Source organism: Trichechus manatus, unplaced genomic scaffold, assembly GCF_000243295.1.
Source record: "Trichechus manatus latirostris isolate Lorelei unplaced genomic scaffold, TriManLat1.0 scaffold00182, whole genome shotgun sequence".
NCBI lineage: Eukaryota > Metazoa > Chordata > Mammalia > Sirenia > Trichechidae > Trichechus > Trichechus manatus.
In genome coordinates, this window is record NW_004444118.1 from 4,192,552 (window position 1) to 4,216,802 (window position 24,251).

A 24,251-nucleotide genomic window follows, 5' to 3' on the forward strand; every position below is an offset into this window, starting at 1 on the left:
TGTCTAGTTTGAGTGCCACACCCAGTTACTGAGAAAGCTTACGCAGCATCCAGTTGAAAATGCTGCGTATTTTCCTAGCTGAACTCATTTCCTCCCAGGCCCTACTTCTGGCTTTTATTATGAAAATTTTCGAACATACCACCTACATTCAACTTCTTTCATTTTGCCCTATTTTTTATTTATCTTTTTTTTTCTGAATCATTTGAAAGTAAGTTGCAAACATGTTGTTGTGTGCCATCAAGTTGATTCCAACTCATAGCAACCTTATAGGACGAAGTAGAATTGCCCCATCTGGTTTCCAAAGCTGTTATCTTTATGGAAACAGACTGCTGCATCTTTCTCCCGTGGAGCGGCTGGTGGGTTTGAACTGCCGACCTTTTGGTTAGCAGCTGAGTTTTTAACCACTGTGTCATCAGCCGCTCCTAAATACTTCAACGTGCATCTTCTAAAAATAATATTTTAAATAATCATAATATTATCACACCTAAAAAAATGAACAATAATTATTTCATATCATTTAATAGCCAGTACAATATCAGATTTTTCCAAATAACTTTTGGATTTTTTTTTTTCAAACTAGGATCCAGTCAAGTTCATGTATTGCATTTGATTTTATCTTTTTAATTTCTGTTAATCCAAAATAATACTCCTATTTTTTTTCATTATATTGATTTTTTTTGAGAGGGAGAGATAGCTAGGTAGATAGATATTAGGCCAGATGACTTGTACAATGTACCCATTCTGGAATATGACATTGACTTTTGAAGAAGCCTAGTTGTCTTATAGAATATTCTTGATTTATCTGGTTATTTCGTTATCATGTAGTCTAACTTGTCCCTCTATCCTCTGGAAATCATGTCTGAAGTCTTAATTTGACTTAGTCTAAACTTTTTTGGCAAACATATTTCTTAGGTAATGCTGTGAACCTCATATTGTAACACATCAGCACGTAATGTCAGGTGGTCCCATTATTAGTGATGGTGAGTTTGGTTAAGGCAGTGACAGCCAAATCTCTCCATTGTAAAGGTATGTCCTTTTCCTTTTCAAATTAGCAAGTAATTCTGGGGTGAGACTTTAATGCCTAGCACAGTGATCTGCTCCCCACCAACTTAATGGCTTTAGCAATCACTTTCTTGAAGAATTATGCACAATCCTGTGATAGAACTCCTTTGAACAACAATAAGTTCTTTTTTAATTGCTTTGCAAAGTTTGAACTCATCTAGTCCAGTGGCATTTAGAAAGCAGAGGAAGAGGCCAGAAGCTGGTTGATTTTTGAGAAAAGGTTTAAACACTGGGGGGGGACCCTGGGTGTTAATGCTTTTAGGGCACATTGTGGAAGAGCTATTACAGAGAGCACTTAGGGACCCTGAAGGGTCTAAAGCTCCATTTCTTCAAATCTTTTGGAGATTGGCAACCCTTCTGAGGAAATGTCTTCTCTCTCCTTGCCCACCTAATAAACTCAATAAACTATTTTTACTCGTACCAGGGCACAAAGATGCCATTTATGAAGAAGGGGTGGGCAATAGACTTAGGAAGAATGAACTTGTTGCCTTTAGCAAGCTTATCCTTATTAGCTTATCCTGCTTTAATCCACCTTCTCTGATTTTCCTTTGCAGTACTCCCTGGTGGAACTGCAGGTAAGTAGGTTTTTCTTTTTCTTCTGTGTCAGTTGCGCAGAAAGAGAAATGAGAGTCTGGTGCTGCACCTTAAAGCCAGAAATGACCCTGAGATCTTGGCCCAGACCTGTGTATTCACAACCCCACCAAAGCTTGTGTCTGCTCTTCACCTCTGCCCTCCTGTCTTCTCAGACCTAAACCTCTGTAGACAAGGACACCAACCTCTGCTGCAACCACACCCCCGCTGATTCTGGTGACTTCTCTATGCCACGCCAACTCAAAAAGGCTTGGTTCTGTATTCCTCTTAGTCTTAGGTAATAGCCCTTGTCATAGACACTCAACAGTTGAATGATTATATGAGTATCCATGTCTTAGTCATCTAGTGCTGCTCCAACAGAAATACCACAGGTGGATGGCTTTAACAAAGAGAAGTTTATTCTCTCACAGTCCAGTAGGGTACAAGTCCAAATTCAGGGCGTCAGCTCCAAGGGAATGCTTTCTCTGTTGGCTCTGGAGGAAGGTCCATGTCATCAATCTTCCCTTGGTCTGGGAGGTTCTCTGCACAGGAATCTCAGGTCCAAAGGACGTGCTCTGCTCCTGGCACTGCCTTCTTGGTGGTATGAAGTTCCCATGTGTCTCCACTCGCTTCTCTCTTTTATATCTCAAAAGAGATTGGATTAAGACAGTATCCAATCTTGTAGACCTTATCAATATACCCTCATCATATCATAGTGACAGAGTTTACAACACATAAGGAAATCACATATAACCTCATCATAGGGATAGAGTTTACAACACATAAGGAAATCACATCAGATTTACCAAATGGTATACAATACTGGTAATCATGACCCAGCCAAGTTGACAAATATTTTGGGGGGACACAATTCAATCCATGACAATCCATGACAATCCATGACAAGTGTTTTCGTTTTGTTTTGTTTTTCTCAGAAGGGAAGAAAGTGGAAGGGCAAATTCTCACATTATCCCCTCCATTTTTCCATCAAATTACCTCTCTCTCAGCTATTTTACAATGAATCCCTCCAGCTTTTTCCTTTAGTAGGAACCAGGAAAAGGGTAAATATTCTTTAAAGCCTACTTTCTGAAACTGGTGTTAACACCTTAAGAGAGTCAGTCTGATAATCTGAACTCACAAGGACCCATTTCTTGCCAAATGGGGACTGGACATGTAGGAAAATTTATCTCACTGAGCAATGAAGAAAATTATAAATAACGTAGGGAGCTGTTCGTCATGGACACAAACCACAGGGATCATGTACAACGGGGTCATGAGAAGCGTAATGCTCTTAGCCTTTGTCGACGTGCCTGCCTTCAACCTTTACCTGCTTTTTGCAGTGCAAAAACCATGGTGACCCCAGTGCAAAGTGGGCAGCCAATAGGCAGGCACATCATTCTGTTTCTCTTTACTGGACACAGGATCCAAATAGCAACAGGATTGCACAGTGGCTGGAAGTGGTGCCTGAGAAAGGCATTGTAGACCTGTCTTTCCAACTGTCATCAGAGGCAATGCCGGGCACTTATACTGTGGCAGTGGCTGGAGAGAAGACCTTTGCAACTTTCAGTGTGGAAGAATATGGTAGGTTGGGGAATTAATGGGTCAAGGTGTTGGACACAATCTTGTCTCAAAATCATCAAAGGTAAAGTGAAATCTGCTCTGGGGATGATGACTTACTCATTTTTGGTTCAATGCTAAACCAGCTAATAACTTCAGCTGCATTCTAGTTTAATCATGTTCTGTACATTTTAATTATCCTTATTTCTACACCTCTATATATTTCTACATCACTGTATAGCCAAATCCTCCTCATAGTCTTTATTCATTTCTCTTTCCACTCTCTCCAGTGTTGCCTAAGTATAAGGTGGAAGTGGTGGAACCTAAGCAGTTATCGACGGTGGAGGAATCTTTCTTAGTAAAAATTTGTTGTAGGTAAGAGTAGGGTTCTGGATCTGATGGAGTTTAAAGCTATATTGAGATAAATGAAAAGGAAGTGTTATAGGGAGAGGGATTATAGGGATAGGGGTTAAAACCTGAGATGTTTTATGTAGTTCAAAGCCATGACTTATCCAAGAACACATTTTCTAGTTGTGTTCTATGGCTACTGGTCACTCAGTGGTTTAGTTTGTGCAGACCACAATTCTAAATCCTATGGAGAAATAGGAATATGTATAAAGAAGAAAGAAGGACACTGTTTCTGTCCTTAGGATGGTGCTTACTCTGTAATGGTGTAATGGCAATATCCAAGGGCTCTGAGTAAGGCTGGGAAGGGATCAACAGCTGGAGAAGAGTAGGATTTTCAAAGCACTTTCAAAGGTTGAGGGTTTTAGGGAAGAAGGAAAAATGGCATTTTAGGGGAGGAGGGTTGGATCTCAAGTGGCAGTTCCCAACTCTAACTCATGCTTTTCTGGGTTAGGTACACCTATGGAAAGCCCATGCTAGGGGCAGTGCAGGTGTCCATGTGTCAGAAGGCATTTACCTACTGGTATCATGAGAGGGGAAGGGAGCAACTACCTGACAAATGCAAGAAACTCTCTGGACAAGTGAGTAAATGGGATGTAGAAAAGGGACCTTATTTACACATCCCAAAGAGTAAGGAGGGCCAATACAGAAAAGTGGTAAAAAGCCCAAAGTAGAAAGCGTTTCACAGGATTATTATCCCATATCAAATAACAAAGCAGCGTCTTTTCCTAAACAGAAGAAGTCTTCCGGAATCTGCCTTGGAATCAAGAAATTAACCTAAGCCCTAGTGAGATATGGTTTTCCAGGTCTGCAGCTGGTTCTCTCCCCCGTCATATATCCTGGAGCTTCACAGTCATTTCTTGATTATATATGTGTCTGTCTTTGGGAATATATATATAGTCACACTGGGTGGCACAAACTGTTAGCACTCGACTACTAACTGAAAAGTTGGTGGTTCGAACCCACCCAGAAGAGCCGAGGAAGACAAGCCTGATGATCTGCTTCCATAAACATTGCAGCCAAGAAAACCCTATGGAGCATTTCTACTCTGTAACACATGGGGTCGCCATGAGTCAGAATTGACTCGATGGCAACAAGTCAGTATGGGCTTGTGCATACTCCCTGTTTAGGTTATAGGAGAGTTTTTCCATTTTAAAGATGGAGAACATAAAGTATAGAGATAAGAAATGGCTTACTTCTACATTACGTTATGGAGTAGAAGTAGAGATTTCATTACTCATCTTTCTCTCTATTCACCTCTCCAGACTGACAAAGCAGGATGCTTTTCAGCCTTTGTGGACATGTCCACCTTCAACCTCACTGGCCACATGTACAGCCAAAGCATCGATATAGTGGCTACTGTAGTGGAGGAAGGGACAGGTAAGCTGGATACTCTTTGGCTCCTTAAGAAAAAAGATAGAAAGAGCTGTTCCTGGGACAACTTAATCAGAGGACTCATTAGTATTTAGTAGTGACCTGTTCCTATTTCAAGGTTAAGGGGAAAATGCCAGATTTTACCCTGCCATCCACTGCCTATTTCTCTAGTAGTTTGAGGAGGAGAAGTTAGTCTGAATCTTTAGCCCAGAATATATTTAGTTTTCATAGTTCCAGTGGCACCATCATCTCAAGGATTTTACGTTAAATGTAAAGATGAAGCTCTGAAGTGTTTAGATCATGATTCATCTGGTTTTCCTCTGCAGGTGTGGAGGCCAATACCACACAGGAGATATACATTTCTTCACAAATAGGATCAGTGACCTTTGAAGACACCAATAATTTTTATTATCCCAATTTCCCCTTCAGTGGGAAGGTATGTTGAAACTTGTCTCTGCACAGATAAAAAATGCTTAACCACTCACTTTTGCCTTCTTCTTGTAGATGTATAATAATAGCTAGCTTACTGCAAGGCATTTTTCTAAGAGCTTTACATGTATTCACTTATTTAATCTTTACAACAGCCTTACAAGGTAGACACTATTATTGGCCCCATTGTATAGATAAGCAGGAGAATGAGCCACAGAGTGCTTAAGTGATTTTCTCAGCTAGTAAGTGTCGACTTGACAACGGGTTTGGTTTTTGGTTTAACGGTTCTGGAGAAATCTAGTCTGGGCTCCTGCATCTAGGCAAGGTTATTATCAAATTTTTCTGGGCAGAAAGCCATTTATAGCACCTTAAGTATTTTCTTCAAAAATTTAAAAATGTCCTCCTTCCAGTTTATCTTCTTCATTTGCCAAACAACTAGTCAACACAATAATATTGTGTATATTCAGACCCAATCATTCCTCAATTATCTTTTCTCTAGGCCAAGGGTAGCTATAGATTTTTCTAGAGCCTGAGGATTACACAGTTTGCAAGGGAAAGAGGGCTTTGTTTAAAGAAGTGGGGGGGGGGGAGACAAAATGATATAGAGAGAGTTGGACGGGGCCTGTGCAAGTGCGTGGTCCTACAGACTAAGCTTTATTAGCTGTGTGGCCAATCTGCCTTTGCTCCAAGCTAAGGAAATTCTCCTTGTTTCTTAGTTTCTCACAGATCCTAATTTTCCACCTGTGAATCTCATATCTTTCTCTGTACTCTTTCCTGAGATGTATTCTTAGAGTTTCACATCATTTACCTCTTACTTGAGCCTACTCCAAATCTAACTCTAATGCCCTAATGACCTTTACTCCCCAGGTAAGAGTTAGGGGCCATGATGGCACTGTCGTCAAGAAGCATTCAGTGTTTCTGGTGATTTATGGCATAAATGGAACTATCAACCAGACCCTCATTACTGACAACAATGGCCTTGCTCACTTCAAGCTGGACACCGTCCCTTGGAATGGGACAGACATTTCTCTGGAGGTAAGCACTAAGGAGGACCCAGCTTCCCAGTGAGGAAGGCTTCCCTGAAGTCAAACTTCAAAATTTTCCTGTTTCATGTACCCACCCCCAAAATCCTCTCTCTCTCTCACTCCCCAGTTGACGAAAAGTTTTTTTTAGATTTTTCCTGTTTTTAATATAAATCAAGTAAATAGCCCTTCAGATCAAAATTGCTATTTCTACTGATTTATCTTACAATTTATCCCCATTGCTACCTGGTCCTGTATTTGAAATCAGAGTGGTTATAGTTGCTGTTGTTAGCTGCCATCGAGTTGTCCCCTGACTCCTGGGAAATCAGAGTAGAGAGGGACCATTGTTCAGAGTCAAGACTTCCTCCTGTTCCCCTGTCCTCTCTCCCTATTACCCATAAAAACGTCAGAGAAGAGGATCTAGATTTTAGATAACCTATAAGGGAGGCTACTCATATCAGTTAGCAACTACCACAACAATGCTGCCTATAAAACAACTACAAAACTTCCGTGTCATACAATAAGCATTTATTGCGCATGCAGCTGGGATAGTCAGATAGGCAGCTCTGCCAATCTTGGTGGGCTTCCTCACGTGTCTCTAGGTCAGCTGGCTGTAGGCTGGTTATCCACATGTTTCACATGCGCCAGCAAGCTAGCTTGGGCATATTCTCCTGGCAATGATAGAGATGCAAATGCAAAAGCAGATGTGTGCAAGGGCTTTTTCAAGCCTCTGCTGTGTTTCATATGCTGATATCCTATTCCCAACAGCAAGTCATACGGCTGCACCCAGAGTCAGACTGAGAGAGTACTACATGGTTACATGGCAAAGAGTGTTGTTACAGGGAGGGGTGGAGAAATGGAGCCATTAATGCACTCATTCAACCACTTTACTTAAGCAAACACATATTATTTGCCTTGTGGCTAATTTGACTATTTCTTTACTCTAAACATCACACAATCACTCTACTCAGAAATAATTATTTTTCAATCTTATTGTCCTCTATATTTAGTTTTCTAAGCCCTGAGATATAATCTTTAAATTCTGTATACTCTTACACATGCTTATCTATCCCCTAGACATCAGTCTGTGAAGGTATATAACCCATAATTTCCCAACTATAATTAAACCTTCATTTCACTTCCCTACGTACCAAAATGTTGCTGTACACACCACTGTTACGGATTACTTGCTCACCTTGGCTGGACTACTAGTGAAATATCCAAGCCTATGTGTTTAATATGGTTTGGGAGTACATGTTGAAAGCTCCTCCGACACCATCTCTCTTTATCTCTCAGGGCAGGTTCCAAATGGAAGATATTGTATATAATTCAGAGCAAGTGCCTCGCTACTACCAAAATGCCTTTCTGCACCTGAGACCCTTCTACAACACAACCCGCAGCTTCCTTGGCATCCATTGGCTAAACGACGTCTTGAAATGTGGCCAGCCCCAGGAAGTGCTGGTGGATTATTACATTGATCCATCTGATGCGAGCCATGACCAAGAAATCATCTTCTCCTACTATGTGAGGCTGGGAAATGCAAATTGGTGAAAATGTATTGGGAAGGAAAGGGGATGAGGAGAGTTAGCCAGAGAAAGTGGATAGACTGTCTAGGTAAAGATATAATGTGAGCCACATATGTAATTTCAAATTTTCCAGTAGCCACATTTAAGAAATTAAAATAAATATGTAAAATTAATTTTAATAATGTATTTTATGTAACCTAATTGTTCCATCATATAATCATTATAGAAATTATTAACAGACATTTAAATTTTTTTGTTCCAATTAAGACTTTGAAATTGAGTGTGTATTGTACACTTACAGAACATCTCAGTTTGGACTAGCCACATTTCAAGTTCTTAATAGTGTGGTTCTTAATAGTGTGGCTACCGTATTGCACAGTACAGGTATGGAGGATAGAGAAAGATTAGGGGAAAAAAAAGAGATTTCCAGCAGGATCCCAGGGAAATTGTGTGGGAAAATAAGACAAGGAATTAAGAAAGAATTAACAAGACAAGAAAGCGTTGCTGGCCAGGGCTGAAAAGGGGTTGGGGAATGGAGCGGTAGGGAGGGCTTGGGACTTGGGATAATTCTTATTCTGTGTTCTATCATGTTAAAGTTAACATTGATAGTAGCTTTGTTGGGGGAAATGTAGCCACAACTTGTAGTCTGAAAGAAATGTGTAAAGATTAGCAACTTTGATGATAGTGAAAAAAGAAAAAACCAAATCAAACTTGCTGCTGTCGAGTTGATTGCGACTCATAGTGACCCTATAGGACAGAGTAGAACTGCCCCATAGGGTTTCCAAGGAACGCCTGGTGGATTCGGACAGCTGACCTTTTGGTTAGCAGCTGTAGCTCTTAACCACTAAAAAAAAACCTGTTGCCATTGTGTGGACTCCAACTTACGGCAACCCCATGTGTGTCAGACTAGAACTGTGTTCCGTAGGGTTTTCAATAGCTGATTTTTCAGAAGTAGATCACCAGGCCTTTCTGTCAAGGTACTTCTGGGTGGACTTGAACCTTCAAGCTTTCAGTTAGCAGCAGGGACTCCAATAGGGAATTAGAGCTATGTAAACCCCAGGTTTAATGGTCCAGGGTCTCTCTTTAATCCTTTATTATCCTCTCAGTCTCTGAGTGACTTTCTACTCACTGGATCATCCCAGTGTCTTCTAAATCACATCAAGCCAAGACAACCATCCCGACACAACAGAATGAGGAGGGGTAGGATATTTCCTAGGAAGGAAAATAACAACTCAGTTGTCAAGTAATGCCTTCAGGACAGAAGTGTGGAGAGGCTTAGCAGAAAAGTGAGGTTGGGGCTGAGCAGTGGGGAAGGCTGAGTGTCAGACAGGGGCCTGAGGAACCAGCCGTTAAGCTGCTGTAGGAATCTTAGATGACAGCCTGCCTAGGAGCAATTTCATCGGTCAGGTTTCCAGTGAGAGTGGACAAGAAGGAAGAGTTAGAAAAGATTTTTTTTCCCAGAGGGTCAAATGTCAGAAGGGCTCAGGACGGTTTGAGGTACACTAATTTCCACTGAATTTTGAATTGAACGGTAATAATAAAAGGTCATGGAGATGGATTTTAGTTGACTTTACGTTATGAGGATTATGACAGAATAAAACCTACATCCAGAAAGGCTCTTTCCCTAGAGATTTTCACAAAATGGTTGTCATGGGGAATCATCATGAGAAATGATTTCCATGCTATCAAATTCAGAGGCAATAATGATGTTTGCCTCTCCCCCTCCCTCTGTGGTTCTCAGGCATTTCCTCCTGGAGGAAGAGCCATCAGGGCCTGTTGGCACCATCCTGCACTTGACAAGCTAAGGGATACTCAGTGAAGTATTTACCCAGGTTCTGGAATTATCAAAGGAGCCTCTTCTCATGGAGGAACACAGGGATGCCCCAGAAATAAGGTCAAGGCTGAACTCCCATAACTCCTGTGCTGTTGATTATTTTCTTTTCTTCCTTAGTTAATAGGCAAAGGGAATTTGGAGATGGAGGGGCAGAAACACTTGAACTTTAAGAAGAAAGGTGAGTATATAGGCTTCTCCTGGAAGAGGAAGGGACTGCTTTGTTGTTGTTGTAAAATTACATGTAACACAACATTTGCCAATTTAACATTTTTGATGTATACAATTTAGTGACATTAATTACATTAATCATGGTGTGCAAACATCACCAGTTTCATTGCCAAATTTCCATCACCGTAAACAAAAACTCAATGCTGCCTACATAATGACTCCAAGAAAGAGATACTTTACTCTTCAAAAAAACAGTTCTTCTATGAGAAGCAATGAGAACAGAACATTAACAACAATTATAGAAGATTAGAAAAATGAGAAGTAGCATGCATATGATCAGTCTGAAGAGAGGTGCAAGCATATGGGTAGAGGTAGTTGGTTGGTGAGTATGCTCTCACTCCTCCACGTCCTCTGTTCTCTTTCAGGACAGAAAGGCTCCTTCTCTATCTCACTGACCTTCACTTCCAGACTAGCCCCTGAACCTTCTCTGGTCATCTACGCCATTTTTCCTGGTGGAGGTATAATAGCTGACAAAATCAAGTTCTCAGTGGAGATGTGCTTTGATAATCAGGTAAAATGGCAGTTGAAGGAAGGTGAAGAAAAGAGTTGGGCATAAAGATCTTGTGTGTTTTGGGGTTGGAGACAAGGCAGGGGCAAGAGAATAAGAAGATGATGAAGTTGGATGTTGTATTTATATCTGTAGAATGTTTGGTTGAAATCCACCTCTCATCTGCTTCTCCTTTTTAAAAAGGCATGCTGGGAAATCACATGTTCTATATAGTTATTCCACATACTCTCTTCTTCCTACTCTGTCTTCTAAAATTTCTATATCATGTTGCTGTGCTTACTTTTCCTAACTCTATCATAAGACACCAGTCCTAAAGAGCCAGAGCTTTTAAAAAAAAAAAAAAAAGTATAGAAGTGAGGAATGGGCTGGACACCATAGGTGAGGTATGCTGGCTGATGATGCAAATCATATTGTTTCCTGATCTCCATGTTACACCTTTCCCTTCCCCAGGTTTCCTTTGGTTTCTCACCTGCCCAGCAACTTCCAGGAGCAGATGTGGAACTAGAGCTGCAGGCAGCTCCTGGGTCCCTGTGTGCAGTCCGGGCTGTGGATGAGAGTGTGTCACTACTTAGACCAGAGAGAGAGCTGAGCAACAGTTCTGTGAGTAATCTGCAGATGACGATGACAGAGTTGTCAGAAAAGACCATTAGACCGCAGAAAAAATAAAAGATGAATCACAGGAAGTGGGAGGGAAGATCTTAGGGAAATGGTGCACCATAATGATGGCAGGACAGCTGTTGTAGAAATCAAGGTAGAAATGATGGTATGTGAAGAGCACAGTTAATATGGAAGTTAAAAAAAACAACAACAACAAACTCATTGCCATCAAGTTGATTCTGACTCATAGCAACCCTACAGGACAGAATAGAACTGCCCCATAGAGTTTCCAAGGAGACTGGCGGATTTGAACTGCCGACGTTTTTAGTTAGCAGCTGTAGCTCTTGAATTACTACACCACCAGAGTTTCCAATATGGAGGTAGAGATAAGGAGAGAGAATGAAGTAGAGGATAAGGATGATGGATTATGAAGAAAGGTGCAGTAGAGGTTAAAATTTAAAAACTAGGAAGATGGCTTTGGTAGAATAAACAAATAAAGAATTCTGGAGTAATGAAGACAAATAATGCAGGAGCAGTGAACTGCTTCACCAGAACCTGAGAGAAGTTTCTCAACTGATTTCACTTTATATCAGAACTTTAGTACCTTCTCCCCTCTCATCTCAGGTCTATGGGATGTTTCCATTCTGGTATGGCCAATACCCCTATCAGGTTGCTGAATATGATGAGTGTCCAGCATCAGGCCCATGGGACTTTCCTCAACCCCTCATTGACCCTGTGCCTGAAGAACGTTGGAGCAGGCGTTCTGTTTTCTGGAGGCCCTGGTTCTCTGAAAGCACTGACCTTTTCAGCTTTTTCCAGGTAGATGCTCTTACCCATTTTGTTCTTATAGAAACAATGGTGGTGGGATGGAGGAAAGGAAAGCCCATACCGAAGAAAGCAGAGACCCTTGTGGGCACTGACAGGGACAAAATCCTAAAAAGAGCTCCTGACATGTAAGGTAGCCTCTCTTGGTCCTTGTGCTTGAAGAAGCTGCCCAATTGCCTTGAAAAGAGAAGTCTTGTGAGACAGTATAAACCTAGCCCCTCTTGCTCTGTGGTCCCCAAACCTATGTCTGTGATCCCACAATTTCTATGGGATCAGTCAAGAAGAAAAATGAAAGAAGGTAGATAAGAGATCTCTTATTATTATAAAAATATTTTGTACCTATTTTATAGGCAGAGGTTTGGGATACTGTGTGGCCCAAGTCTTGACCAGAAGGTCTGTGAGGTCACGTACTGTGTCTTGTTCATCTTTGTGTTCTCTCTAATGCCTGCCCATTCATAATGCTCAATATACTTCTGTTGAAATGAATGAGCTGATATGCGCCCTGCCCTTAGAAAGTTCAGAGTAAGTCATATAATAAGGACACAGAGACTAATGTTTAGAAGAAGAATTAAAGATATTTAACAATGAAATAAGTTTGATTGAAAGCCTTTCACACTAGCTGGAAGTGAGCAAATCTTGGGAGCTGAGTACTGGGTAATAACCACCAATCTTACCATTAATAAGAAAAGAAAGTTTTGATTCAGTCTTTTGATGGTGTAATTCCTGGCAGTAGCTTTTGTAGTTGGGGAGGAGACCACCATAACATTTTATTCTCTGGTCTCTTTGGTGCCAATCAGGACATGGGCCTGAAAATACTGTCCAATGCCAAGATCAAGAAGCCAGTAGATTGCAATCGCCGGTATCCAAATTACGCCACTGCATTTGGTGGAGGTAAGCTACCTCTATGGCTTATGGATTCACTGAGGTGTTTAAGCCAAAGAACTCTGAAAGCTCCCTCGTTGCCTTCTGCTCTTGTACTGAGCCTCTAAACTTAGGATGATAATGGATTGTAGGTCATAGACATGGGCAGTTTCCCAAAGGTCTCTCTTTGGGGAGGGCTTTTGAAGCCTGGAGCCTTTATCTACTCATTCCCTGGCCAAACCTCCTTCTCTGTCACTTCCCCTGAGGGCCTTTGTGACTAGTTAGTTCCTCAGTAGTCCTTCCCCATGTCTCTGATCAAATGTCCTCTGCTTCCTCTGAATTTCTTGCTAAGAATTTCTCTACCTCTATTTGTCTCACAACATAGTTCTTCTGTTTTCCAAAATTCTCTTATTCTTTTTTTTGTTAGAAGTATTATTATTATTTTTTATTGTGCTTTAGATGAACATTTACAGAGCAAATTAGTTTCTCATTAAACGATTAATACGTGTATTGTTTTGTGACATTGGTTGCCAACACCACAACATGTCAACACTCTCCCCTTATTGACCTTGAGTTCCTCATTACCAGCTTTCCTGTCCCCTCCTGCCTTATAGTCCTTGCCCCTGGGTTGGTGTGCCCATTTAGTCTCGTTTTGTTTTATGAGCCTGTCTACTCTTTTGCTGAAGAGTGAACCTTAGGCGTGATTTCAGTACTCAATTAAAAGGATGTCCGAGGGGCATACTCTTGGGATTTCTCTAGTCTCTGTCAGACTAGTTTAAGTCTGGTCTTTTTTTGTGAGTTAGAATTTTGTTCTACATTCATCTCCAACTCTGCCCAATACTCTCTAGTGATCCCCTTCAGAGCAGTCAGTGGTGGTAGCCAGGCACCATCTAGTTGTGCTGGACTCAGTCTGGTGGAGGCTGTGGTAGTTGTGGTCCATTTGTCCTTTGGACTAATCTTTCCCTTTTGCCTTTGGTTTCAAAATTTTCTTATTCTTGATCTCCTCAGCAAGCGGCGGTATTCTTCGAGAGGGTTTTGAGTCATCATCTTCATCATCTCAGTCAAGGGACTCTCAGGTCCGCCAGTACTTCCCAGAGACGTGGATCTGGGATCTGTTTCCTATTGGGTAAGTGGTGCCTCAAATGTACAGCAAGAGTATACAATGTGGAGTCAGCAAAGAACTCAGAATCAGATAATTTCTAATGAATCCAAGTCCTAAGACAAGAAAGTTACATGGGGGTATGGGACCTCTTCTTTCCCTGAATTTTTTTTTAAATTGTGCTTTAGATGAAGGTTTACAGAGCATATTAGTTTCTCATAAACAATTAATACACATATTGTTTTATGACATTGGTTGCCAACCCGTTGACATGTCAGCACTCTCCCCTTCTCAACCTTGGGTTCCCCATGTCCATTCATCAAGTTTTCCTAACCCCCCTTGCCTTCTCGTCCTTGCCCTTGGTTTGGGGTGTCCATTTAGTCTCATATACATGGTTGAGCTAAATGTATTATTGTTTGTTTTATGGGCCTGTCTATCTTTGGCTGAAGGGTGAACCTCAGTAGTGACTTCAGTACTGAGTTAAAAGGATGTTCAAGGGCCATACTCTCAGGGTTTCTCCAGTCTCTGTCAGACCAGTAAGGCTGGTCTTTTTTTGTGAGTTACAATTTTGTTCTACAATTTTCTCCAGCTCTATCCAGGACCCTCTATTGTGATCGCTGTCAGAGCGGTCAGTGGTAGTAGCCAGGCACCATCTAGTTGTGCTGGACTCAGTCCAGGGAGGCTATGGTAGTTGTGGTCCATTAGTTCTTTGGAATAATTTTCCCTGAATTTTTATACAATTGTACACAATCATTCAAAACAAATCCACACTTCACACCCACTAAGATGGCTGTGATTAAAAAAAAAAAAAAGAAGAAAAGAACAAGTGTTGGCAAAGATGTGAAGAAATCGAAACCCTCATTCATTGCTGGTGGGATAGTAAAATGGCACAATCACTGTGGAAAACAATTTGGCAGTTCCTCAAAAGTTATACATAGAATTGCCATATGGTCCAATAATTTCACTCCTAGGTAGGTACCCAAAAGAAATGAAAGCAAGAATGCAAATAGATACTTGTACATCAATGTTTCCTGCAGCATTATTTACAATAGCCAAAAGGTGGAAACAATCCAAATGTCCATCACCATATGAATGGATAAACAAAATGTGGCACATACATACAACTGAATATTACTTAGCCATAAATAGAAATGAATTCCCTGTACATGCTACCACAAGATTAAACCTTGAAAACATTTATGCTAAGTCAAAGAAGCCAGTCACAAAAGGACAAATATTGTATGATTCTACTTATATAAAATATCTAGAATAGGCAAGTGCATAGAGACCAAAGTTTATTGGTGGTTATCAGGGGCAGGAATGAAGGGGAAAAAGGGATTCATTGCTTAGGGGACAGTGAGCTTCTGTTAAGGGTGATGGGAAAAATTAGGAACAGTTAATGGTGATGGTTGAACAACATAATGAACACAATTAGTATTACTGAATTGTTCACGTAAAGATTTTAGAAATGGTAAATGTTTTGTTACCTATATATTTATCACAATGAAAAAAAGTAGGAAAAAATTCACTTCTGTAGATGAATTTATAGCATAATTCACAAATGCTTTTCCTGTCCTGCTCTCCCTCTGCCTCACCTGGGTTCTATGTGTTCCCACAGTAACTCTGGGAAAGAGGCTGTCCATGTCACAGTTCCAGATACCATCACCAAGTGGAAGGCCATGACTTTCTGCACCTCCCAGTCCAGAGGCTTTGGTCTTTCACCCACTGTTGGACTAACTGCTTTCAAGCCATTCTTTGTTGATCTGACTCTCCCTTACTCGGTAGTTCGTGGGGAATCCTTTCATCTTACTGCCACCATCTTCAATTATCTAAAGGACTGCATCAGGGTAAGAGTTGGGGATACAGGGAGCGGGTGTCAGCATTGCAACCACAGACTCCTCCCACCTAAGTTTAATTGGAAGCATCTCAGTTTTCCCTGGGAATGAGATGAGATGCCATTGTCTCTGCTCCTTAGTGTCCCAGAGTCTCTGTCTGCTCTCCACTTTGCTCATACCTTTTATCTCAAACATTATTTTCAGGTTCAGACCAAACTGGCTAAATCAGATAAGTACCAGATAGAATCGTGGGCAGGCTCTGAGGTCTCCAGCTGTCTCTGTGCTGATGAAGCAAAAACCTATCACTGGAACATCACAACTATCAAATTGGGTAAGAGAGGGAAGTGGTAGATGGGCAAGGAAAGCCTAGAGAAAAAGCTCATGGAGTCACCATGAGTTGGGGTCAACTTGATGGCAACAGGTTTAAGTTTAAGAAGCGCTGATCTAGAGGAGAAAAGGTCTCATTAGTACCTCTGGCAGTAGGGCTAATGTATTTCTTCATCCTTCTCTCTCCTCAGGTCAGGTAAACTTTACAATTAGTACTATGATTCTGGACAGCAATGAGCTCTGTGGAGGCCAGAAAGGGTTTGTTCCAGAAAAGGGCCGAAGTGATACACTTATTAAGCCAGTTCTGGTCAAGGTGAGTTTTCTGCAGGCCCAGTTTCAGAGGTAAAGATAGCAACCAACCCAAGATGCTCAGTGTCTAATCATACCAGTTAGTCTCTCAAGGCAGTTGTACCCCAACTCCAATCAGGGAGCTTCAGTTTTCTTCCTCCCTGGCCCCTCTCTGCCCTTAACCATTTGCCTAACCCATACCTATGATCTGTGAAAGTGCCTAGCACAGTGCCTGGCATATCATAGACACTCAAGGAATGTTAGTTTCCCTTACTAAAATCCTTAACTTCATCATTAGCTGCCTTTTTTTTTAATCCCATCACTAACCCTGTTATCAATCCTTCCTCTTCCAAATTTCCTAATTTTGTCCTTGCTCAGAAAGAATTTTACTGAGAGGCCCATCCCTGGGTTGAAAATAGAGTCCTGAGCTTCAAAGATAAACTCTGTTCTCTCTAGTCCTGAGGAAAGCCCTGGGAACACAGGAAGGGCCCCTTCTTCCCATCCCCCCAACCCTTCCTATTCCTTCCTTGCCACTTGCCCTGACACTCACCTTCATTGTTTTCGCCCGGCCTGTGCTCTGTTCATGCCAGCCTGAGGGAGTCCTCGTGGAGAAGGCACACAGCTCACTGCTGTGCCCTAAAGGTGGGTCGAACTGGAGGGGGTTGGAGATTTTCATAGGCGAAAGGAGGAATGAATGTATGGGACAAAAAGGGACAAGACAGTGGGGGGGGGGGGGAGGTGTCGTCCCTCATGTGGCAAATTAGCTGAGAGGCAGGATGAAGACGAAAAAATGCACAGTAGGTTTGTGGCTCTCTTTGGGATTTATTTTCTGCAAAGATCACTTTGAATAGGTAGAAGAAATCTGTCTCCATCACACAGAAATCTCTGGGTTATGGAAAGTTTTTATATGGTTTGGACCTGAGAACCCTCACTGTTATCACCTTCTATTGTCTCACAGGAAAGGTGGCTTCAGAATACATATCCCTGGAGCTCCCTGTAGATGTTGTTCCTGATTCAGCCAAGGCTTATGTTACTGTTCTGGGTAAGCAGCTAGAGATTCTTGGCTGAAAAAAAAAAAAAGTGGGGTTGGAAGCTGCAAAGGTGTGGAGTGGGCTGGGCATGTGGACCTATCTGAAAGAAGGTGCAATTGATTAGAAGTGATGAAGGAAGAAGAGTTTATTTTACATAGTGGGGAAATACAGAGTGTAGGTAATGGTAGAGATGGCATTAAATGTGTACTGTAGTTAAACACAGAAAGAAGTCTGGGCAGGAAGAAATTAAAGGTAACCAAAACTTGCTATGTATTTAGACTCAGGTGGTCTAGAAATTGGGTGGAGAGGACCAAAGGTTTGCAGCAGCCATTTTAAAAATTAGGAACTTACCTATCTGAGTATAGTTTAGAGAAGATGCAACCATATTCACATAGGCAGGACCGCTTCACTACTGCGGACAAGAGGAGGAGTGAGTAGAAAAGCATGCTCTTAAAAATCGTATCTAACTGGGTTAGGGATCCAGCTGCACTATTTCTAGCCTTGTGATCTTGAACAAGTTATTTAACAATTCTGATCCTTCTTTCCCCTTCTGTAAGACATGATAACTTACCTCTCGGGATTGGTGTGAAGATTAAATGCAAGATAGATAGAGTTCTCAGTGTAATCTCTAGCACATAGTAAGAGCCTTTTTAATGTTTAGTTCTTTCTTTACTCTTTCACCCTCTTCCAAAGTCTTTTGCTGGTCAAAATATTCTCAGTTTCAACTGTATTTTATTCATATCTCATTTTATTATACTGTAGTTCACTGGGTATGTCTGTCTTCCATACTACATTGTGAGTTCCTGGAGGACAAGAGCCATGCCTCTTTCATTTCTGTTCCTGGTACAGTTTCTGGAACATAGTTGACATTCAGTACATATTTATAGGTTTGAATTTACCTCAGTGGCTAAAATGCAGATGTTGGTGAGTTACTTACGTCAGGCTTACTGGCTTATAAAGTGTACAGAGGGGTCTGTAGACATAACTTGGGAAAGGATTTCAGGATTGCGTGTGTGCAGAAGGGACGTGGTGATTTGGAGGGTGATGTATTCAGACACAGTGGAGGAACTTAGAAGTTGGGTCTAAGTATTACAGTTTTTGTTACATCACTCATCAGCTCCACTGACACGTCTTCTAAAAAGCTCTGAGCTTCCTTAGGTGGTACCTTTCTGGGTACTGGAGTTCCTGGGTGGTGGAAACAGTTAATGCACTTGGCTGCTAACTGAAAGGTTGGAAGTTTAAGTCTACCCAGAGTTGCCTTGGAAGAAAGGCCTAGGGATCTACTTCCCAAAAAAGCAGCCAATGGAAACAGAGTAGAGCACAGTTCCACTCTGCCACACATGGGGTCTCCATGAGTCAGAATCAACTCAACGGCAACTGGTTTTGGTTCTGGGCACCTAGCATCTTTTACATACCCAATGTTGTATTATAGTACTATATTGTAATTGTTTATAATGAATTATAATTGAAGTATGGTGGAATTGTTTGACCCTCTGTGAGCTCTTTGAGAGTAGAGACTGTGTTTATCTTCTTGTTGTATCCCCAGGGCACATAGTAGGCACTCATTAAATGATAGCTAATATATGTTTGTTCAATGATTTTTCATAAAATCTTACAATTTTTTAAAATCTTAAGGATTTTTTCTTTTCCCCACCACTGTATTCTTTCTCTCTCCTTTTGGATCCCAGGGGACATTATGGGCACAGCCCTGCAGAACCTAGACAATCTGGTGCAGATGCCAACAGGCTGTGGGGAGCAGAACATGGTCATGTTTGCCCCCATCATCTATGTCTTGCAGTACCTGGAGAAGGCAGGGCTGCTGACTAAGGAAATCAGGTCTCGGGCAGTGGGTTTCCTGGAGAAAGGTAAGTTGGTTCAATCTTTCTTTCTTGGACACTCCTCTCCCTCAGAGCCTAAGATGGGTTGAAAAAATACAGCGAAGTTCCAGCCCCTGAGGTGTCCAGGTTCTTGAAGGGAATGGGGATGTGTTTTGAACTTGTCACTGTGATCTAAAAGCACATCTGGCTTCTCAGGGTACCAGACAGAACTGACGTACAAACACAGCAATGGTTCATACAGTGCCTTTGGGGAGCGAGATGGAAATGGAAACACATGGTAGTATTGCCTGTTTCTCAATGAGTCCTGATACCCCAGAACATAATTCCTGAGCCCTCTGGAACCATTTCCCCCTCTTAATCCCATTCCTCCTTGAACTCAGCCCTCTACCTCCCTAGTACTGTCTATTTCAGCCTCTCATATGGTTGAGTCCCTTATCCACCTGATCACACGTCCTCCCCAGTTCTTGTCCTTACTAATGCCCATTAATGTATCCCTTTTCCAGACCTCCTGTGGCAGTATGTTTCCTCAACTCCCCTTCTGGAACCATACACCAGAATAAGCTATAGAACCTTTGCAGCCTCACCAGAAAATCTCCTCCAAGCCATGTTTCCCTCTTTACCCATGTAGGCTGACAGCCTTTGTCACCAAATGCTTTGGCCAGGCTCGGGAATTTATCTTCATTGATGACAAGAACATCCAGGATGCTCTCAAGTGGATGGCAGGAAACCAGCTCCCCAGCGGCTGCTATGCCAATGTGGGAAAGCTCCTTCATACGGCTATGAAGGTGAGGGTCTAGCCAGTGCCCTTCAGCCCACTTGCTATGACTGGGAGGAACTTGCTCCTCTGACTCAGCAGTATCCAACAAGCACTGGCCTGGGCGTCAGTGTTTGTCAGGTCTCAGCCCTGGCTCTGAGTGACCTTGGCAAATGTACTTTAACAGTCTAAGCTGTAGCTTCCATATCTGTAGAATGGGAGTATGGACTAGAACATGGTTCTCAAAGGGTGATCCCCAGATCAGCAGCATCAGCATTACCTGGAAATTTGTTTGAAATGCGAATTCCAGCCCCACCCTAGACCAACTGAATGAGAAACTTTGGAGGCGTGGGCCAGAAACCTGGGTTTTAACTAGCCTTCCAGATAGTTCTGATGCTTGCTGAAATTTGAAAACCATTAGTCTAGAAGATCTCTGGGACTTTCACCATCTCTCAAAATCTGGTGTGTAATCTAAGTAAAGCCATTTCCTCTGGTGAGGACTAATAGGCAGCCGGTGTCTTTTGTAATGTTACCTATAATAAAACTAACCTTAACTGGAGGTTTACTCTGTGCCAGGCAATGTTCTAAGTACTTTATTTTTATTTGATATTATTTAATACTTATAAGAAATCAATGAGACAGCTACTTACATCACATTATTAATTCCATTTTACAGATGAAGAAACCAAGACACTGAGATTAAGTAAATTGTCCAAGGTCACTGCTAGTAAGTAATAGAACTACAGGTTGAACCATGCAGTCTGACTCCATAGGCACTGCTCTCACTCACTCACTACATGGTCAGCTGTTCTTAGTTGCCATTGAGATGGCAACCTTATATATAACAACCTCATGTATAACAGAAGGAAATGTTGCCTAATCCTCTGACACTCCTCCTAAATACAGAGTGAGACACAAATGCTGGATGATAACTTGGTCAGTTCAGAACATAATCAGTGAAAGAAAGATCTGTATGAACTTTCCTAGAGAAATCATTTGCATTGCTATTCCAGAGCCTGGATTAAAAATCTTTTCTTTTTTTAATTGTTGTAGTTTAAATGAAGTTTACATTTCAAGTTAGTCTCCCATACAAAAATTTATACATACATTGCTATGTAACCCTGATTGCTCTCCCCATGCTGTCACAGCACACTCCTCCTTTCCACCCCTGATTCCCCAGTCCATTCAACCAGCTCCTAATCCTCTCTGCCTTCCCATCTCACTTAAGGACAGAAGCTGCCCTTTTAGTCCCTTGTATCTACTTGAGCTAAGAGGCACACTCCTCACGAGTATCATTTTATGTCCCACAGTCCAGTTCAATCCCTGTCTGAAGAGTTGGCCTCGGAAACTGTTTTAGTTCTGGGCTGATAGAGAATCCAGGGGCTGTGCTTTCTGGGGTTCCTCCAGTCTCAGACCATTAAGACTGGTCTTCTTACTAGAATTTGAGTTCTGCACCCCACCTTTCTCCTGCTCCATTAGGGATGCTCTGTTGTGTTCCCTGTCAGGGTGGTCATTGGTGGTAGCCAGGCACCATCTAGTTCTTCTGGCCTCAGGCTGATGAAGTCTCTGGTTTATGTGGACCATTCCGTCTCTTGGGCTAATACTTTCCTTGTGTCTTTGGTGTTCTTCATTCTCCTTTACTCCAGGTAGTATCTTAGATGGCCGCTTGCAAGCTTTAAGACCTCAGACGCCACTCACCAAAGTAGGATGCAGAACATTTTCTTAATAAGCTTTGTTATGCTAATTGACTTAGATGTCCCCTGAAAGCATGGTCCCAGACCCCTACCCCTGCTACTCTGTCCCTCAAAGTGTTTGATTGTATTCAGGAAACTTCTTAGCTTTGGTTTAGTTCAGTTGTGCTGACTTCCCTTGTAGTGTGTCCTGTCCTTCCCTTCACCTAAGATAATTCTTATCTACTATCTAGTTAGTAAATAACCCCGACCCTCCCTCCCCACCCTTGTAACCATCAAAGAATGTTTTCTTTTGTGTTTAAACCTTTTCTTGAGTTCTTATAATAGTGGTCTTATACAATATTTGTCCTTCTGTGACTGAGTAAATTCACTCAGCATAATGACCTCCAGATTCCTCCATGTTATAAGATGTTTCATGGCTTCACCGTTGTTCTTTGTCATTGCATAGTATTCCATTGTGTGGATATACCATAATTTGTTTATCCATTCGTCCATTGATGGGCACCTAGGTTGTTTCCATCTTTTTGCTATTGTGAGCAGTGCTGCAATGAACATGGGTGTGCATATATCTATTCGTGTGACGGCTCTTATTTCTCTAGGATATATTCCAAGGAGTGGGATAGCTGGATCGTATGGTACTTCTATTTCTAGCTTTTTAAGGAAGCACCAAATTGATTTCCAAAGTGGTTGTACCATTTTATATTCCCACCAACAGTGTAGAAGTGTTCCAGTCTCTCCACAACCTTTCCAGCATTTATTATTTTGTGTTTTTTGGATTAATGCTAGCCTTGTTGGGGTGAGATGATATCTCATTGTAGTTTTGATCTGCATTTGCCTAATGGCTAATGATCGTGAACATTTCTTCATGTGTCTGTTAGCCACCTGAATATCTTCTTTGGTGAAGTGCCTGTTCATATCCTTTGCCCATTTTTTAGTTGGGTTATTTGTCTTTTTGTTGTGGAGGTTTTGCAGTATCTTGTAGATTTTAGAGATTAGACGCTGATTGGATTTGTCGAAGCCAAAAATTTTTTCCCAGTCTGTAGGTTGTCTTTTGACTGTTTTGGTGAAGCTTTTTGATGAGCATAAGTGTTTGATTTTTAGGAGCTCCCATGTATCTAGTGTCTCTTCTGGGCTTGTGCATTGTTACTTACAGTTTGTATTGTGTTCATGCCATGTATTAGGGCTCCTAGCATTGTCCCTATTTTTTCTTGCATGATCGTTATTGTTTTTGATTTTATATTTAAGTCTTTGATCCATTTTGAGTTAGTTTTTGTACATGGTGTGAGGTATGGGTCTTGTTTCAGGTTTTTGCAGATGGATATCTAGTTATGCCAGCACCATTTATTAGACTATCTTTTCCCCAGTTAATGGGCTTTGGGCCTTTGTCAAATATTAGCTGCTCATAGGTGGATGAATTTATGTCTGGATTCTCCATTCTGTTCCATTGGTCTGTGTATCTGTTGTTGTACCAGTACCAGGCTGTTTTGACTACAAAATAGGTTCTAAAATCAGGTAGTGTGAGGCCTCCCACTTTGTTCTTCTTCTTGAGTAATGCTTTACTTATCCGGGGCCTCTTCCTTTTCCATATGAAGTTGGTGATTTGTTTCTCCATCTCCTTAAAAAATGCCACTGAAATCTGGATCAGGATTGCATCATATCTGTAGATCGCTTTGGGTAGAATTTATATTTTCACAATGTTGAGTCTACCTATCCAAGAGCAAGGTATGTTTTTCCACTTATGCAGGTCTCTTTTGGTTTCTTGCAGTAGTGTCTTGTAGTTTTCATTGTATAGGTCTTTTACGTCTCTGTTAGATTTATTCCTAAGTATTTTATCTTCTTGGGGGCTATTGTAAATGGTATTGATTTGGTGATTTCCTCTTCGAGGTTCAATTTGTTGGTGTAAAGGAATCCAACTGATTTTTGTATGTTATCTTGTATCCTGAAACTTTGCTGAAATCTTCTATTAGTTCCAGTAGTTTTCTTGTAGATTCTTTGGGGTTTTCTGTGTATAAGATCATATCATCTGCAAATAGAGATACTTTGGCTTCTTCCCTTCCAGTTTGGATGCCCTTTATTTCTTTATCTAGCTTAATTGCTATGGCTAGGACTTCCAGCACAATGTTGAATAAGAGTGGTGATAAAGGGCATCGTTGTCTAGTTCCTGTTCTCAAGGGGAATGGTTTCAAAGTCTCTCCATTTAGGATGATGTTGGCTGTTGGCTTTGTATGAATGCCCTTAATGATACTGAGGAATTTCCCTTCTATTCCTATTTTGTTGAGAGTTTATATCATGAATGGGTGTTGGACTCTGTCAAATGCCTTTTCTGCATCCACTGATAAGATCATATGTTTCTTGTCTTTCATTTTATTTATGTGATGGATTACATTGATTTTCTAATGTTGAACCATTCATTGCTGCATACCTGGTATAAGTCCCACTTGATCATGGTGAATTATTTTTTGATATGTTGCTGAATTCTATTGGCTAGAATTTTGTTGAGAATTTTTGCTTCAATGTTCATGAGGGATATTGGTCTGTAATTTTCTTTTTTTGTGGTGTCTTTACCTGGTTTTGGTATCAGGGTTATGCT

General features: G+C 41.3%; 1 protein-coding gene across 1 annotated transcript in view; it reads left to right on the plus strand.

The window, feature by feature from the left end:
* LOC101340401 (alpha-2-macroglobulin-like protein 1) overlaps window positions 1-24,251 on the plus strand; it is a 42,674-nt gene that overhangs the window by 5,561 nt on the left and 12,862 nt on the right. Inside the window, exons 5-26 of the mRNA XM_004387255.1 lie at window positions 1,617-1,637; window positions 3,054-3,213; window positions 3,480-3,564; window positions 4,049-4,175; window positions 4,860-4,974; window positions 5,295-5,404; window positions 6,265-6,432; window positions 7,716-7,943; window positions 9,897-9,957; window positions 10,373-10,518; window positions 10,966-11,115; window positions 11,737-11,931; window positions 12,735-12,822; window positions 13,807-13,924; window positions 15,516-15,744; window positions 15,937-16,063; window positions 16,251-16,372; window positions 16,938-16,989; window positions 17,306-17,389; window positions 19,067-19,243; window positions 19,412-19,493; window positions 19,845-20,001. Coding sequence (XP_004387312.1) covers window positions 1,617-1,637; window positions 3,054-3,213; window positions 3,480-3,564; window positions 4,049-4,175; window positions 4,860-4,974; window positions 5,295-5,404; window positions 6,265-6,432; window positions 7,716-7,943; window positions 9,897-9,957; window positions 10,373-10,518; window positions 10,966-11,115; window positions 11,737-11,931; window positions 12,735-12,822; window positions 13,807-13,924; window positions 15,516-15,744; window positions 15,937-16,063; window positions 16,251-16,372; window positions 16,938-16,989; window positions 17,306-17,389; window positions 19,067-19,243; window positions 19,412-19,493; window positions 19,845-20,001 — 2,802 coding nt within the window. The remainder of the gene's footprint in view (window positions 1-1,616; window positions 1,638-3,053; window positions 3,214-3,479; window positions 3,565-4,048; window positions 4,176-4,859; window positions 4,975-5,294; window positions 5,405-6,264; window positions 6,433-7,715; window positions 7,944-9,896; window positions 9,958-10,372; window positions 10,519-10,965; window positions 11,116-11,736; window positions 11,932-12,734; window positions 12,823-13,806; window positions 13,925-15,515; window positions 15,745-15,936; window positions 16,064-16,250; window positions 16,373-16,937; window positions 16,990-17,305; window positions 17,390-19,066; window positions 19,244-19,411; window positions 19,494-19,844; window positions 20,002-24,251) is intronic.